The sequence below is a fragment of the Herpailurus yagouaroundi genome, unplaced genomic scaffold (genome assembly GCF_014898765.1).
Source record: "Herpailurus yagouaroundi ecotype Mexico unplaced genomic scaffold, PumYag 164, whole genome shotgun sequence".
Taxonomy (NCBI): Eukaryota; Metazoa; Chordata; class Mammalia; order Carnivora; family Felidae; genus Herpailurus; species Herpailurus yagouaroundi.
This window is the reverse complement of record NW_024412405.1, coordinates 10,629,381-10,648,850: the sequence shown is the minus strand read 5'-3', so window position 1 is coordinate 10,648,850 and position 19,470 is coordinate 10,629,381. Positions and strand designations below refer to the sequence as shown.

The window sequence follows — 19,470 nt, the reverse complement described above, 5'->3', positions numbered from 1 at the left end:
TGCTAGAATGCATATTTTTTAAAAAATGGGAATTAAAAAAAATTTCCCTTTCAAATAACAAACCAGAGAACTCCATTAGTTGAGAATTGGAACCTTAAATAGAAAGGACTTTTCTTTCTTAGAACTGTCCCATTAAGTCACTAGTTTCATCACAATATATGAGACTCAATTCTGAATTCAGTGACATCTATTATTACCAATTCTGACTGAACCTGCTTAGAAAATAAAAATAGGAACAGAATGCCAAGATTTTTTTTTTAAATGATGAAATGTGTTACAGGATATTTGTACATAATTTCCAGAACCATCCACCCTTAGTAATAAATAAGTTATCAAAAAAGATTCCTTGAGAAGTTTCCAGGAATAATTTTTATTATTCACCAAACTAACAGTATGATAAAGCCACTTAGTAAAAGTTATCTGACTCAGAGATGAAGTATAAATTCAGCTTAGTAACACGGAGGAATCATCTACTTTACACAGAGGATGTATAACACTGGGGTGCCTGGGTGGCTCAATTGATTAAGCATCTGACTTTGACTCAGGTCATGATCTTGCAGTTCATGAGTTCGAGCCCTGTGTCAGGTTCTGTGCTGACAGCTCAGAGCCTGGAGCCTGCTTCGGATTCTCTTTGAAATGTCTCCCTCTCTTTCTGCCCCATCCTTGCATGCACTCTGTCTCTGTCTCTGTCTCTGTCTCTGTCTCTGTCTCTCTCTCTCTCACAAAAATAAATAAACATTAAAATTTTTTTAAAAAAGAGGAGGTATAATGGCTACTAAAACACAAACACACATACACACAAAACAATCTTGCATAGAAAAGTGTATATGTACACATCCAGCTAATGTGTAAGATAGAATAACTTACAATAAACCTATAAACATAGTGGGGAAGACAGGAAAATTAATTCTATAGAGAGTTTAAAGAAAACAATGCTAGTTCCCAAACGCCTAAATAATTCTATCAGTGGTGAGAGAATCCACCAAATTTGGTAACTCATGTACTTGAGAAGCTTCACAAAAGAGATATGAAATGAGTCTTGGGGTCTGGGTCATGAGGAGGACAATGACCTGTTAAGTGTTATGATCGTTATATGATGATTTAAACCTGAAGAAGAGAAAAATAGCACCTCAGAGAGCCACTGGTTCTGAGTATGTGCGTGCACACACGCTCACACACACACACACACATCACATACAGAAGAAATAATTTAAGGATATGATAGTTGCCCTCAAAACCTTACAAAACATTTTTCATTATAAGAGTCATGTTTGCCTGGTATATTGCATAGTTAGCTGAAAATATGAATTAATTATAATCTAAATGTAGACAATATAGCCAATATAAAATTGAATTTTCTCTGAGCCTAATTTCAGTTGATATCCAAAAGGATGACAAAATACAAATTACTTAAAGTTGCACTTTGAAGATTCCCTTGAGTTTCTTAATATACTAAGCAAATTTATTGTTCATTCATTCACTCAATGTATAGAATATCTTCATGATCTAGACAGTGTTTAAGGCTGTAATGAAAGGAGTAGAAAAAAAAAAAACAAAACTCCTACCCTTATGTGATTTACATTCTCAGTTTTAAAAAATGTTGAATATACAGGGGTCCCTGGGTGGCTCAGTCGGTTAAGTGTCTGACTTCAGCTCAGGTCATGATCTCATAGTTCGTGAGTCCAGCCCCACGTCAGGCTCTGTGCTGACAGCTCAGTCTGGAGCCTGCTTCAGATTCTGTGTCCCTCTCTCTCTGCCTCTCCCCTGTTCATGCTCTCTCTCAAAAAGAAATATTAAAAAATTTTTAGAAAAAAAGGTTAAATATACAATATATGTTGATATATCCTAGGAAGAAAAATAAAAGTGTACATTTTCAAATTGACTTTTATTAAACAAATGTACTTTTACTGGAATGTTGGCAGAAAGAGACAAAAATATCACTTGATCTTTATTTTAAGAATGAGGCATAGTTGTGATTGTTTAAAAAAAAAAACACAAAAAATTCCAAAAATGAAAACTGAAATTTTATGGGATGCAACAGAGAACTATTTTAAGCTAGTTCTTAACTTTTAACTTAGGCTAGTTTTAACTTTCTAAGGAACCTCCATACTATTTTCCACAGTGGCTGCACCAGTTTGCATTTCTACTAACAGTGTTAGAGGGCTCCACTTTCTCCACATCCTTGCCACCCTCCGATCCAGCAATTATACTACTAGGTATTTACCCAAAGAAGACAAAAACACCAGTTTGCAGGGATACATGCACCCTGATGTTTATAGCAATATCTACAATAGCCAAATTATGGAAAGAGCCCAAATGTCCACTGACTGATGAATGGATACAGAAGATGTGGTATATTGGTATGGTGGTGAAATAGTCCACTAGGCATAAGTTTTATGTATTATTTTTTGGCTTAGGTTACCAAGAGGCATTTAATATATATAAAAACCTTTAATAGGCAGTACAGTGAGCTGGGATACAAAGACGAGCAACACTCAGACCTCACCCCCCACCTCGTAAGTTTTGCTCTTTTCATGTCCATTATTCATGCTGTCCTATCTTCCTGAAAAATCCTCCCAAGTCTGTGCCAACTTTTTCCTTCAGATTCTGATCTGACCACAGCCCACCCTGATCAATGCTTTAGCTCACACATAATGCAGCAAGCAGCGTTTCAGCCTATACGTGTAAAAAACGTACATATTGTCTAACTTCCAGAATCGTCCTTTGTAATTCCCACCTGGTTGTTTAATGAATTACAATTTACTCCCTTCTGTTAATCAGTTCCTGTTTATCAGTTTTGAAGTTTGAGTTTTCCACTTAAATCTTTTCTAAACATATTCCCTGGTGTTGCATTAAAAAATAGTTTCTCCTCATTGCAAATGAGTCTTTTCTGAAGATTAGTAACACCTTGTGACTGGACAATTTCGGGCAACTTGCACAGAGTGTGACAACCAGAAGATATCAAATGAATTAGATAAGCGTATATATGATGTCTTACAGAGTTTCTGCAGATTACAATGCATACAGTAAGAAGTCCATTCATATGCCTCATGAATGCATCCATTTAAGCATCCATTCACTGAAATTAGTATTGTTCCTTAACAGGAATGATTCTTTGACTTCTGGCAAAGAGAGAAAGATGTATTATTATCTTTCCAGTTAATATCTAAAAGTTATGACTTTTTTCCTATATGATCATGAAAGACCACAGATGAAATTATAAGATAGCTTTTGGGTATTTCCTGGATGCATACAGTTTGACTGAAGAGAGGCTACAGGCCATGCAAATGGGAATCGGGTCAATGTGCATATACTTTGTGCACTATAATGTAGTTGCAAATATGACTGAACAGAAATTGATGTCATGTTAATCACTATTGATAATCACTAAGGCTTCATAAGCTTAAAACAACTTTTTAAAAATATTTATTTTTGAGAGAAAAAGAGGTAATGTGAGATGGGAAGGGGTAGAGAAAGGGGGGGGGGTAACACAGCATCCAAAGCAGGCTCTTTGCTGAGATAAGACAGCCCAACTTGGGGCTTGAACTCACAAAACGTGAGAACATGACCTGAGCTGAAGGTAGATGCTTAACCGACTGAGCCACCCAGGCGCCCTTAAAACAACTTTTAATACATAGACTTTGAACCTGATGCTTTGAAATGTAATCTCATAATACATTTTGTGTCTGACACATTTACCAAATTGCCTCTTTTTTCATTCATATTGTCAAAGACTTTTAATCATAATTGGTTATGTCCATATCCTTTTAAAATCCTCCTGTATTTTAAAAAAATTTTTTTTACATTTTGTTTATTTTTGAGAGAGAGAGAGAGAGAGAGAGAGAGAGAGAGAGAGCACAAGTGGGGGAGGGGCAGAGATAGAGGGAGACACAGAACCCGAGGCAGGCTCCAGGCTCTGAGCTGTCAGCACAGAGCCCGATGCGGGGCCCAAACCCATGAACCGCTAGATCATGACCTGAACCAAAGTCAGTTGCTTAACCGACTGAGCCACCCAGGCGCTTCCCCAAAAATCCTCCTGTATTAACACCCAAGTCATAATATTCGCAAGTTATAAGCTGTCCCTTTTCCCTGCCTCCAGAATATGTAACCAGAGCCTAACATACAGGCACTCAAGAAATGTTAACACCTCAAATATGGCAGAAAGGTTTTAATTTGCCTGTTCCATCCACAAAAATGGAGAGCAGACAATGCTGAGGCAGAAATCTGCATGCTGGTGGCTGAGGAGTTATTCAAGAGTTGTCTGTCAATTTTTACAAAGTAAATACTCAGAGGCTGCCAATCAATTATACAGGATAAGAGAGGAACCTAAATTGCCATGCAAGTATTTAATAAGCAGAGAAACCAAACACATTTATTTGAAGACATTTCTAAGGATACAGTTTGCCTTTGCAAAAATGATAGGCACTGGTCTAGCTTCCTGAGCACATGATTTATTGTTCCCAGTTCCCAGGGCCCATCTGTCACTGTGTCTTAGCCTTATTATTTATCACTTCAACAGTGCTCAGAGCATGCATGTTACTTTTACCTATGTTTATTGCCACATGAAAAATAGACAAATGAGGATTGTCTGAAGAATTCGCAGTCTGCAATACATGGAATGTTTTGCAACAACACAAACATCTATCACCCAAATGGTTTATTTCTGCCTCCAGGGATTTGGTGAGCTAGACTGCTTCTCAGAATAGGGATTAGTGGTGAGGCAATTAGAAACAAATTATTGGGGAGTGGCAATGAATTGGCAGACCTTCAAGCATGAGGAACATTATAAAAGCCGTGAAATCCTTAAAATAATACATACCTCAAACCAAAATTTTTGAAGACATTTCTTGCCAGAAGGATTTCCTGCCTCAGTTTCTCCTGCAGTGCACGGAGCATGTCACTTCTGGAGTGAACCACTCAAATCCAAAGCAGATCAGGTCACTCTCAGAGTTGAGTCCCCCGTGTACCTTTACTGACCCTTTACTTCCACCCCCAACACCCCTGCCACAGACCACATTTACTCGGGACACTGGCTTCCGTTCCTCTTTCTTCAAGACTTCTCCAATATCCCCAAGAAAACTTTTTCACTATTTCTTGTGCCCTTTCTCCCCATATCTTTTACAAAATACCATTACAGCATTTTTGCAAAACTACAAAGGTGTGTCCCTCAATCTGAATTCTCACTATTTATATTTGCAAAAATATTTGTCCCCAGATCACTATGTTACTAGAAAATCTCTATAATGAATCGGCATGTGTGCCAGTGGAAACATTGAAGCTGCCCATAAATCCTTCAAGAAGGTCTGGGTACAATGTAGGTATAGCTCTGTTGCTCTTTTGGGCTAAATCTTGTCCTGGTATTGATCATCTACTTCACAAATAAGGGTCAAGTGCATCACAATCTTCCTCTGCCCATCTTCCCTCAGAGGGTTAGCTTTTCACGGGACCTGGGACTAAAGTCTACGAACTCAGGTCATTTGATCTGGCTTCATCAATTTTAAGACATCTTATCCCCCCACTCCACCCCAATATAGTTTAACATTTCTAAATTTAGGATGTATCTTGTAATCAATTGCATCAATTGATTGCATTCATTACAATCTTACATCTTACAATCAAAGTGTAATTAGAAGCACTTTTTCTTTCCTAGGGACTATAACGTGTGCCTCGCCTTACAACGGATGACCTCACAGATTCAATCAAATGTGATAGATAGTCCTTTTGCATATTATTTCTTTGCTTATTTACATAAGAGCACATGACCCCACTCTTGTTTGGTGCATACAAAACATCCACTCCTGAATTCCTTAAGTACAAATAACTGAGCGATAGGTGTTTTAGATGTTGTTCATCATACAGAAATGTGCGGGGGAATTATACAGTGTTAGAGAACAATTTAGTGATATTTGGAGAAGTTGGTTGGGGTTTCTGTAATACATTATTAATTTTCCATTTAAACTGATGGAACACAGGCACCTGTTTTCTGCAAATATGCTGAAATATATTTGCAGGAATAGGTTAGATGCAGAAACTCAGAGGTGCTCAAAAGTGGTTTACAAGTCAGATCCACAAAGTGGAGATCTGCTCTTTGTCTCTTCCTCGGGCAGTGGTGATATCATTACAAGTGGTCCAATCAACGTCTGCCAACTGATTAAACGGAAACTTGGAAACAGTACTTGGGATTAACAATATAACTCTCTCTTATATTTATATTATACTTCTATCTTAAGCACCTTAAAATTTTAGGATCTTGAATATATATTTATGCATAGTTTAACATATGAGGCAAAACACTAGGTCAGTAAAACTAGTGACCAATACTAGAAAGCCACAGTGTCAGTACTTTTGTTTCAAAAACTAAAGTTTCTGGATTTGGCTTGCTGCAGGTGATTCTATAAACTAGGTGATTAGTGGATCACATTCTCTTAAGCATTAGGTGGGAATTTTAGGTGTACCATAACATTGCCAAAGCAGGCTAGGTATAATTTTAGAGCATTGTATATGATGATGAGCACGGCACACTGGTTTGCTTCTATAAATATTTTATATGGACGAATATAGTTCTACCCATGGAAAACACTCTTCCAAAATAAAAGACCAGAATTCCCCAAATCCCTGACATATGTGTACACTGACTCACTCATACTCTTCCAACAGAAGACACATGACATATTGGTGTTAATCATTTAATAACTAAATCTGACTGCTCCTCAGAAATATCGTGGTGAAATCAGTGCATATGGTACAATTTCCAACCAAAATATTTGTACAGCTCTGTTACAAAAAATGTAAAATCGTATTAACAAAAGTATAACCTGATGCTTAAAATAGAATATGAGATGCACATATACATTCATAATGATCCTGTATACATGCGGAAAAAACACAAGCGTTAAGCCCTGTAAGTGAACAAACACAGCACATGTTTGCAAATTTTCTGGGTAAAGTCACTAAAAAATCGAGAGGTAACTGTAGTCCTATTGGCCAATGAATTAAGGTAGAGAGAGCATGGAAATATTTTATGAAAACACAACTTTTTTAGCAGACAGGTGTTTAATAAAAGTTTAAAAAATATAGCAGGGTTAATTAATGAGAGCACAGTAATTCAAACTTGAGGTCCTCTGGAAAATGATCATACAGCCCCTATATGGGCTGATGTATTTTATTATGGACTAATTTAAATACTTACATCTTTCTCCCTCAACTGTAAAACCAAAACAAATTTATAAATACAAAAATACAAGGCCAATAAAATTTAAATTGACAACATAAATTTACCGTAACCTGATATTTTGCTAAAATTAAGTGTTTTTTTTAAAGTTCATTTATTTATTTTGAGAGAGAGAGGCAGAGCATGAGCAGGGAGGGGCAGAGAGAGAGGGAGACAGAGGATCTGAACTGGGCTCTGTGTTGACAGCAGAGAGCTCCATGCAGGGCTTGAACCCACGAACATGGGATGCTAACCTGAGCTAAAATCAAGAAAGAGTCAGATGCTCAATCAACTGAGCCACCCAGGACCCCGCTAAAACTAAGTCTTATGAAAAGTCTGAGATTTGTTCCCAACTTTAGCATATAATCCAAAAATTTCAAGTTGTATATACTTAAGGTGTACAACTTAGTTGTTGACATATGTTTATAACTCAATAGGAAAACAAATAACCTGATTTTAAAAGGGCAAAGGACAAGAATAGACGTTTCTCTAAAAAAGACATACACATGGCCAGCAGGTATATGAAAAGGCATTCAACTTCACTAATAATCAGGAGAATTAAAATCAAAACATAATAAAATATTATTGCATATATGTTAGGATTTACCAAAAAGACAAGAGATAACGAGTGTTGGGGAGGGCATGGAGAAAAAGAACCCTGTGTACTGTTGCAGGGAATGTCAATTGGTACAGCCATTATAAAAAAAAACATGGAGATTCCTAAAAAAAATTAAAAACAGAAATACTTTATAATCCAGCAATCCCACTTCTGAGTATATGTCCAAAGGAAGGTAAGTTAAGTTTCAAATACAAGAATGTAATCTCAAGTCCAATATACTCTTTGGTCTGTATCTGTCATAACATGTATGTTTGCATAAATCCGTGTTACAAAAATGATAATAAAATCATGGCTTTCTGCAATGGGGGGTACAAGGGTGAAAATTCAGTGAGATGATAAATTTAAAGCTTGGTTCAGGAACATCAAACTTCCTATTTAACTACATTTAACCAAAATGTCAGCTAGCATTTAAATACTGAACACCAGTTTTAATGAGATATGAAGCTGTAACGATTACTTCAAGATAATGTTAGCAATGCAGCATTACTAAAATCTGCATTATATTTGTGTTTAATCCAAATATTCCTAAATGAAAAATAGAAATCTGTGTTTGATGTTAATTTTCAATTTTTAATTCTTACAGACTGAAAATTAAAAAAACATTTTTAGTTTTAGTCAATAGCTCATCATCCAAATATTGATGGAAGTCAGAAAACACTGGACATGACTCAATAACAGCATTTTGAAAACAAACTGGTCATAAAGCAAATATTTTATTTAACGACTGCTTTGACTTTTAATATTTGAACTATTAAAACCTCTGTTCATTCAGCGCTCTGTTCACTTGGCATGAATATATTAAGTCTACCTCTGTTCTTCTTGTCATTAGACTGTGACAGTGAAATGTCTGTCATTTTCATGATGTGAAATCCACGGCTTAATTTATTAAATAACTTAAGAAACAAAACTTTTACTCTAGGAAATGTCATGCTTTTGTTCGTTCAAATTGGAATCTCAAAGAAATCAACACATGGTGATTTTAATCCCAAAGTACTCCATCCAGAATATTCAGAGATTGTCATTGCCTGAATAGCCAACATACACAAGTGCCAGCGTCATCCGAGGCCCTCTGGGGAATCACAGAATTAAAAACAGGGCTAGGCTGTGCTGGGCATGACGTTACAGTGGCATAAAAAATTCCTCCACCCTCACAAGACCACTTTTCCTCCAAGTTGACCTCCTGGTTTAGCTACCAATTTTGAGTACCTTGACATATCTAAACCTAATGTTTAAAATAACTGGCCTAGCAAGTTTGTGAAAAACCTAGACAATCTTCAAATCATTCTGAAATCCACTGGTTGAGGTATGGCAGGTGCCCACTGCTCCCATGAACCAGCACTTTTCCCGGTGGGCTGTGGGTCACATATTAGAGCCATGTTGCCTTTCCTGGGGCCCATGCTTACTATACTCACAATAGGCTCTTGGTGATTCTCTGAGTTTACTGGTTTCTTGGTAAATGCAGTGGTGGTAGATTGCGGTGGCTTTGAGGATTCCTTTCAAGTTCAATTCTTGAACTTGAAACTGAATTTCTCTTTTACATGTGTACCCCAATTTTCTGTGAGTTTGCACAGAACTCAGAAGTTTCCACAAACTCTGTGAAGTTTCCACAAACTTCAGAAAACTCTTTTCAAAGCTTCTTACAATATCTAACAATAGCAAGCAGCTGCCTGGTCAAGTGGCTAGCTGAAACTAATTCTGCAGTGAGTTGAACAGTGTGCCCCCCAAAGCCATACCCACTCAGAACCGCAGAATGTGACCTTATCTGGAAAGAAGGTCTTTCAAAAATGTAATTAGTTAAGATGAGGTCATACGGAATTAGAGTGAGCCCTAAATCCAATGACTAGTGTCCTTAAAAGAAGAGGCGAGGACACACAGAGACACGTGGAGGGAAGAAATCCACACGAAGACAGGAGCAGAGATTGGAGTAATGCAGCTAGCTACAAGCTGAGGAATCTCAAAAACTGCCCGGAGCCACCCAAAGTGAGGAAGAGCAAGGTGGGGTTTTTCCCTAGAACCTTCAGAAGGATCATGGCCCTGCTGACATTCTGATTTTGGACTTGTGGCCTCACAGAACTGTGAGACAATAGATTTCTGTTGTTTTCAGCCATCAAATTTGTGTCATTAGTTATAGAAGAAGTAGGAAACTACTACAAACTCCAAAGTACTTGTGAGCTCTTTGGAGTTTAATTCTTTGAAGGCCACAAGGACTATATGTAATCAAAGGCGGGAAGTCAGGCAATAACAAACGCTTTGAGAGCAGTGTTCAGGGAATTAATCAATGTATCTTTAGACAAGCTTCCAGCTTCACTCTTGTCCTTTTTGTCTCCACTATCAGGTGCATCAGACTGCATTTCCCCCGTGACTTCTCCTCCAAACCCTAATATAACCTGGCCAATCAGATATTCACTCTCACAATTGTGAACCTTGACTTCTGAGGACAAAGACAGAGAACCTGGGGCAATGTTCACAAAGTCAGCAGTGGTGGCATGTGGACCAGATTGCTGCGATGTGTGACCTGAGCTGAGCTCACTGCTGCCGAGTGCAGAGCTCCCTGGAGTGTACTGTGTAAGCTTGATCTTCCAGTGCCGAATTCGCTCAATATGCTCAACAGACCTCCCACCACTTCCTTTAAAAAAAAAAAAAAGACAGCCAGAATTTGCTTCTTTGGTCATAGAGTAAGCAGCTGTGTCCAACACAAAGTATATGCTAAATAAACTGCTTTAAAGGTTAAGCAGTTGACTTCACTTGGGGTAAGATCATAATGGTAGTTCTTTGAATCTCCCAAATTTCCTAAGAAACGAAAGCAAGTGAGATAGCATAGAAAAAAATATTCATGGACATAATCTTGAATAAAGCTATGTGACAATGCATTCCAAAATAAAGACCAAAACTATTGACAGTATCAACACCTACTCAAGATCGCAGCTTGGGGAGGCTATAGAAGGAAAGCATGCAGGGAAGTTATGGCTGATCCAAGAATTTCATACCGAAACTACTAACAAATACTAGTGAAATACTCAGGGGGAGCCTCACTAAGTGAATCTGGGAATACATAGCAAAATTCCTAGAAATGTAAATAGAGCAGTCTACAAATTGGAGGTGAATATAACATAAAAGAACAAAACAAAAATAAGTAATAAAAACAAAGTGCCCACCAAAGGGTTGCAGAAAGATCAGAGGTAACAGAATATCCTAATCTCCCAAATGTACCTAATAAAAACTCCTTACAGGGAGACCAGAGACCCAAGCTAAATAAAATCTCCTGGAGTAGAATCCAAAGTGGGTAGGGCAGGGACATGAGGGACAAAAGATAGGAAGGATTAGACAAGAGGACCAGCAGTTCAGAGGAGGTAGAGATATGCCCTGGGATGGTCACCACACAGAGAAGCTATATATTTTATACTTCATGGTAACAATGGCATAGGGAATCCTCAACCTGAAATCGTATGGAAGCTACTCTACCCATTTCACAAGAGCAACAACAACAAAGATAACAGAACAAAAGGATTATGACCAAGTCCTTATGAATATATTATAATCATATATTAGATTATATAATACTACATATATGATCATAGTCCTTATAAATATGTAAAATGATGTATGTTTTACATATAAATATGTAAAATAATGTATAAAATATAAGAAACACAAAAAATAAACATATAAAACAGGTAAAAACTCCAGTAATATATAACAAAATGATCAAAAGAAATTAAGAAAAATAAATGCTGCAAGAGCACCACAAAACTGGAAACAGGGAAGTACAGAAATGGTGTCTAAATAATAGGACACTATGAAAAAAAAGACAGGAAAGTGTTCAGGAAATAATTAGAATTAGAAAGAAATGGAAAAAAAATTTTAGAAAGGGAAGTAAACTTGAAGGAGCACAAGATGGGGAGTACAGTAAAGGAAACAGAATTTTAAAAAAAGATAAAAATGAAACAAATGAAACAAAACACATGGAAAGAAAATGATGGAAATAAATGACCAAAACGTGATACTAGTAATTAGAATACAAAAGAAATCCTGAAGAACAACAAGACAGGATGGAATAAAATAAATATCATGTGATATACCTATATCCATAATAGTCAACAAAAGATGTATTCTCATTGAGCTACTGGCTTTACTAAAAAAGGAAAGACTCTCAGTATTCAAAAGAAAAGATCACACAGAAGGAAAAAGCAGTCTCATAGTCACATTTATACCAGAGGCAATCAAGTACCATATTTAAAAATCTCAAGAAATGACAATGTAAAACATCTTCAAAAATCTAGGAATAGACCAAAAAAATAAACCAAAAAGCAAAAAATAAATTAATTAATTAATAAATAAAGGCAAAAGTAAAAATTGAGTTAGAATGATTAAGCTAATTCTAAGTAAACCAATTGGCTAATCTAAAACAAAATGAAACAAAACAAAACAAACAGTACTAGCCAATATAACCTAAAGAAACTCTAACAAAAGATTCAAAATTCAGAGAAAGTACTAGTCAAAGAGAGAAAATTAAAATTATTTAAACAATCCTAAGTTAACAAATTAAACTAAATAGTGGATAATTTCCTAAAAGAGTAACTTCACCAAACAGACCCCAATAGACCACACAAGTCTAGACAGAACAATTTCCATAGAAGAAACAGAAATAGAAAGGAGCTCCACCAAAAAAAAAAAAAAAAAACAAAAAAAAAGCACTAGGACCAGATGGTTTCATAGGAGATTTGTACCAAACTCGTGAAGTTAAAACAATTTCAAGATAGAGCATAGGAGTGCATGTGCACCCCTCCCCCCACACACGGAAAATCTAATATCAAATCCTGACAAAGATCAGACAAAATTAAAAGAAGGAAAATAATAGCAAGTATAATAAATTGCACATTAAACTGGAATTAAACTGTGCCGTGACCCCACTCAGGTTTTTCCAGAAATGTAAGGATGGCTCAATACTAGGAAATATACCCTATTACAAGAGCTAAAGAGAAAAATAATCATTCAACAAAATTTAAAAGCTATTCATGATACAACAGTCAAAAACTGTAATTGATGTTTATTCACCTAATCTGATAAGATATACATACTTCAAACTCCAATCCTTCTAATTATTTAATGAGGAAACATTAGAGATGTTCTAAAGAAGCCAGGGGTTAAGCAACTACGTTCACCACCTCTAATACTTTTTAAAATTGGGCTGACTCAATTAAGTAAGCGAAAGCAATTAGAAGCATATGCATTGGAAATAAAAAGACAAAACTGTCTTTATTTTTATAGGATTTGATGATATGGAAATGCCAAAAGAAACAATGGAAAAACAGAATTCAGTAAATTTAGTAAAGTAGCAGGAAATAATATTAACATATAAAATAACAGCCTTCATTTAAAAGAACAATAGCAAGTTGCAACAGCTAATAGAAGATAAGACCCCATACTGATAGGAAAAAGATGAAATAACACACCAAAGCATAAATAGAACAAAAAATGTGCAAAATGTATATAAGGAGAAGTATAAAACACTCCTGTAAGACATAAGGGCAGACTTGGTAGAATGGAAAGACAGCACGTGATCTGGGATAGGAAGAAATGTGTGTGGCTTGAAAAACCATGAGCAAAGATAATGATAACTGGGGACAAGTAAACGCAATTTACATCACAAAGGGCTAATATTCCTAACACAATGAGTACCCAAAATTTGAATGAAAAATAATCACAACTTGAAAATGGCCTTTGCATACAATCAGACTCAATCTCATTTTCAAAACGGAAATGCAAATTAAAACTACACTGCGTTTCCATATCTCACCCATCAGATTGGCAAATATCTGTAAGTTTTACAAAATACTTTGTGATGACCACTCGGGGAAAGAGGCGCCCATGTACATCGTTGTCTACAAAGTCAAAATGGTTATGGGAATATGGAATATAGAGAAACTAATAATGGAACCACTAGGAAGCAATTCACCATTTATCTAGAATGTAGAACTTTCTACAGAAGACTCATTTTCCCAATGGATTCATGATATGAAAAAAAAATTTTTTTTTGCAAGGTTTGTGGAGTTGAGAACTAATGGGCTTAAAGAGACTTAAATGAGATTTAAAAATATAACAAATATCCTTTGTGGAGCCTGTGTGAGACCTGATTCAAAGAAGCTATCTTATTATAAAAGGAAATATTTTAGACAATTGGGAAAAATATGAATGTGAATTGGTACTGGCCTACATTAATAAATTATTGTTAATTCTGCTAGATGCAATAATAGCACAATGGTAATGGTTTAAACATTTTATCAGCAATGCATATGGAGTTACATCTGAAATGACCTGATTTCTCAGATTTGCTTTAAAATGAATAGAGTCTGGCAAATATTGATAATTGTTGATATTGAGTTATAGGGATTCACTACAACTCTAATCTTCACTTTTGTGTAAACTTAAAATTTTCCATAAGAAAAAGATTTTCAAAAAGTTAAAAATGAAAAGAGTAATGCATTGACTGTGATCCCTCTCTTTTAAGGATAATGCACAATGAATTATGTACAAAGAGAAGCAGTGACCCGTAACTTCATGTTATGCATCATCTCATTAGATTCTTAAAATCCTTGTACAAAATAAGGCCCTTTTCTACCAAAATTATGTAACTGGAGATGCTGGTACAGCCAGTAAAGGAAAGAGCTAAGGTTTGAGTAAAATCTGTCACTCACAGACCCTTACTTGTCCATTCTGCAATTTCATCACACCACTGTCTCCCTACATAGCACAATTTCAAATACTTTAGAGACGTCATCTACATAGTTTTATCCTCTGTGTGAAGGTCAGTGGTATAGAAGGGATATCTTCAGACAGAACTTTCCTTCCTTTGCTTTTTCTTTCTTTTCCTTTTTATTTATTTTTTGTCTCCCAATGGTGCCAATTGCATGCCACAACTTCCTTTTATTATACTCTTGCTTTCCATCTCATGTCCTTTCTTTTCACCGCTTTATATCTTCAGGACACCTCGGACTAAAGACATTCTGAATACCATCACACTGTGACTTCATCATGTAACATTTATTCTGCATCCTGTAAATCCACAGGAACCACACGTGGGCTGGTCACTGCATCAGGCCACGGGTTCAACTGCATGTGGCAGAATCAACCCTACTCTGGCCATGAAGCCAGTAGTCAGACCATCTAGCTCCTTCCTGGATAACCCAAGGCTTTGCATTTTACACAATTTATTTCACTTTTTAAATATTCTTAGGCATCATATTTTCACCAACCCCTGGAGTTATGTCCAATTTTTAAAAACTTCAGTATGGATAAAGAGATGTTTTTATTTTACTGAGACGAAAAGGAAAATATTATTAAACTACTTCAGATTCTCCATGCATTTTGGTTAGAAAACACTCACCTTGACCATATCCCGGATATGCATTTTTGCTATCATCTCCGCGGAGATTCTCAGTGCATTTTGGTTAGAAAACACTCACCTTGACAATACCCCGGATGTGCATTTTTGCTATCATCTCCGCGGTGTAGAGAAACATCAACAAAGTATCCAGAGTGAAAGTCACATACTGAAGAGGGGGGTAGTGTTCGAATGTCATGGGCGTGTTCATACAGACAGAGATAACGCTGATGATGGCACAGATGCGTAGCAAGGAGTGAACCCACTGCAAAAATGGTCCAAAGTTACCACGTGACACCATAAAACACTATCTTCAACTTGTGCTCTAAGCCACACTATTTGGAAACCATGATACTGAGATTAAAATATTTCACCAGCATGGTGAAGACAAAGAAGGAAACTAATGTCTGTTAAGTACATACAATGTGCTAAATATTTTCACATACTTTACATCATTTAATGCTGAAAGCAGCCTCCGGTCCACATGAACACACTAGGACTAAAAGTTTAAGAGACTCTTCTGTGGTCATGTAGTTCAGCCTTTAACGAAGCAGGAGGATTTGACTCATCAGAGGCTGGGAAAGGCCTCGAGGCAGGGAAACCATGTGAACTGGCCGGATATCTCGGAGGAACAGGAAGACAATGATGAGGCTCAAGTGGACAGTGTGCACATCCAGGAAGGAACAGTTGCTGGGCTCTTAGAGCCAGAATATAAAGAGTCTTCAATGTAACACTAATGCGTTTTAATTTGCAATGCAGGTAATAGGGATGTTTCAATGACTGTAAGGCAAAAGGGCAATGTGAACAGAAATGGAAATGTAGGGAGAAATCTGAGCATGTCAGACACGTAGTCTGGAGGGCAGCTTAGACGAAGAAGACCAGAAAGTGGGGGGAGACAGGGCAGATGATACCTACCACCCAGGTCGGGGGAAAGACAATCACTGCGAGTGTAACAGTTCATTGCCTTCCTTCTGCCTCTGCTGTGAGTTCACTAATACAGTGGAGCTAACTGTGTGGTAGAGATGAGCTTTGAAGACCCGGGAACATGCCACTCTACCTTCTGGCTGCTACACTATCTAGTCCAGTGACATTGTACCAAATGTTCCCCTCAAGTTTTCATCACCTTAATTAGGCAAAAAAGGTGACAAAATTCTTCAGAGGCACTATGCACTACCTCATTAACCTTTACTTCTACTCAAAACTTGTAACTCAGAAGACAACTTTTAATTCCAAACATTTGATTATCCCCTCACAGATTCATGCACACTGAGAACCATGAGTAAAGGGAGTCTGATAGAACAGATTACTCATCTGGGGCTCCGGCTTTGGATCGGACTGAGAAGTGGCATTATCGCTACGCCGAGGACAGCATGACGGAGCGGGGAGAGGCGGGAGCAGGCCACCCAGAAGGCCTTCCTATGTGAATAACTTGCAGCGGCACCTCTTTATTCTGTCTGAATTGTTCTCAACTTCCAGACTCTGAGACTCATCCATATTCTACTACAGCTCAAACAGTCATTTCAAAGCCAAAGGTACATGATTTTTGAATTATATGAATCAAATTTCCTTTTCAATCAGCATGTGCTTCTCCATTCTTCAAAAAAGAAACTTACTGGCTTGTTAATCCAGAGTATGTCAGCGTTGTCTGACAGAGATTCATCCGGACCAAAGTCAGCAACTGGCTGGGCCTCCACCCTGGAGCTCTGCTTCCTTTTGAGCATACTGGAGTTAGCTCTCGTGAGCAAGTACAAAACTGCAGTCTGGAAGAAGAGAGACAGTTATGTTAGTCACCTAAACCATCTTGACCGCGATCACTTCCAAAGCAGAGTCCCTCGTGTAATCATATGCATACATTAATTATACACAGGATCGATTATATTGTGTATGATAAGCACATGCAAAAAGAAAAAGAAATTTTAAAAACATGAGATAAAACATCAATCCAAGTTTGAATTTTTTCTTCTCTCTCAACACGACAGATCATCCTGTGCACTTCATAAACAATTTGCATGCCAGTTTAGAGAGCACTAGCCTAGGTGAACTGGGGTAGATTAGCTTTGCCCTTTAGGATACACGCATTAGTAGGAACTTTTTTGAGGTCTATGTTCATATATCCAGAGCTGTCCCCACTTAAAGGCAGTCTGTGCTAGAGCACAGGTGACCAATCCAGATGAAATATTCAGATCTTTCCCAGGATTTCCCCCCAGGTTAATTGAATGTGACATTCACAAACATCTATCTCCAATGGTAGTTCCAAACTGAGTTCCCAGCTGTCCTTGACACAGAGGATGTGGGGCAGAGACTTGGGCAGAACCTACTCTAATTTTTTCTGTCTTTTACGAAGACTGTGACTGCATCAATCCTTCCAGTTATCTTGAAGTAAATCCAAATCACACTGAAGACTGAGAGGAGATGCCCGCTTGCCTCTTCAATCGCCACAGTTCCAAGGCATCCACATCTTGCTATATGTGTCACTTCCTTCTAGCCATTGGCTATCCCTTTCTACAATCCGGCAGCCATTGAAGGAGGGCCTATTCTATGCCAGGCCCTCAGGACACGAACAGCAAACAAGTACAATATAATCTGAGAAGAGACACAAAGGCAGGCGGTGCCTGGTTACTCTGAGTCCACAGACTTCTCATTTGATTAACACCTAGACTGAATCCTTTTTTTTTTTTTAAGTTTATTTTTGAGAGAGAGAGAGAAAGAGAGAGAGAGAGAGCTGGGGAGGGGCAGAGAGAGAGGAAGACCGAGGATCCGAAGCAGGCTCCGTACTGACAGCAGAGAGCCCTCCATGGGGCTCAAACTCACCAACTGTGAGAGCATGACCTGAGCCGAAGTTGTATGCTTAACCCACTGAGCCACCCGGGCATCCCAACACCTGGACTGAGTCTTAAAGGAAGAGGCAAAGCTAACATTTTTTGGATATATACTATGTTTTGCACACTTAGCAATAATCTTTTACTTCATCTTTACAACTGACAATAGAAAGGAAGCATTTGTCTTTTCATGCAAGCATGAGAAATGCCAGCCTCAGGGCGGTTAATAATTTGACTGAGGCCCCATCCAAGCAAACTTGAAATGTAAAAGATGTTCGTCTGACTACAAAGCCTAAGTGCTTGTCGTGGTCCGAACTGATGCTGAGGACTGATCAGGATTTTGAAAGGCAGGTAAGAGAGGGAAAAGGTCCAGGCGGCGAACAGCCATGGAAATGTTGAGTCAGGAAAACACAGTAGTTTTAACACCAGGAAGGGGCACTGGCTCTCCTATCTGCCAGATGACGAACTCTAACTAAAGGGACAATGAGGGCCACTCAATTCTCGGGGGAGCATGAGAATAACAAGAAATGTGTCTGCAGCCTCTGTAAATATATGCCATGGCGATTTTCATTGGGAAAGAGAACAAACCACAGCAGCTCAGGACAAATCAGCTTTGACTTTGATTCTCTGTGTCTGGGTACCTCCTTATATGCCCATGCTCTCCTGGATGCACCAGGTAGGTGTGTCTGCCCAGCCCTTGGATTCCCAGAAGAAATCAAGCTAATTGGCTTTAAGATGTGCTAGGTATTTCCAGGCTGTCTTGCCCTGAATATTGGATTTGAATATGGGCTTTGCAGTAGGCTGCACTAATTAATTTTATTTTACATAATTGGAGTTAGGGACTCTTGACATCGATATGTAAATATATGCAGAATATTCAAATTATGCTTGCTCTCTGATTTACTATGGAGGCAAACATCTGGTGGCCTCAATTTGGGATGCTTCTTGAATGACAGGCTCCTATGTACCCAAAAACAGGATACTGAATCTTTAAGAAATCCTTCAAGATTACACAACACAAAGGAAATAAAGAGTGGTTTTACAAAGTTGTTTGAAGATGATACAAGAAAATTTTATAGACCTAGCCACTAATCATAATACCTTTTTCACTGAGTCAGTGGAGATTTATGAATGGCCATTTATTGCTCTTATGATCTGACCCTAAGTTACAGTCTGAAAAACTTTTGATGTATAAATGTGATACCTTCGTATATGAATTTCATGCACCTTTTATTATAAATATCCCATCTGAAGCAAAGCTGATTTTTTCATTATGGATTTCTTTTTCTAAAGAACTAGACATCCAAGATTATTTATTTTTTAATCTCTATGCTGGTTACATTTGGCCCATCAAAACCGTGCACCTATAACGAATGATATTAGTTGTCATACACTTTGTCCCAAACTTTACCTACTGCAAAAATGCCACCAAATTGAACAG

General features: G+C 37.6%; 1 protein-coding gene across 5 annotated transcripts in view; it reads right to left on the bottom strand.

Moving 5' to 3' along the window:
• NALCN (sodium leak channel, non-selective) overlaps nt 1-17,790 on the bottom strand; it is a 300,559-nt gene extending 282,769 nt beyond the window's left edge. For 3 of the 5 annotated variants that reach the window (XM_040487128.1, XM_040487129.1, XM_040487130.1), the window contains exons 1-3: nt 17,529-17,789; nt 16,824-16,970; nt 15,293-15,475 (exon numbers count right to left, since the gene is read on the bottom strand). In XM_040487128.1, coding sequence (XP_040343062.1) covers nt 15,293-15,475; nt 16,824-16,931 — 291 coding nt within the window. In that variant the 5' untranslated portion in view covers nt 16,932-16,970; nt 17,529-17,789. Of the gene's footprint in view, nt 1-15,292; nt 15,476-16,823; nt 16,971-17,528 lie in introns of those variants that run through there. The other 2 variants (XM_040487132.1, XM_040487131.1) reach the window with 2 other exon arrangements.
• Nucleotides 17,791-19,470: the final 1,680 nt, after the last annotated feature.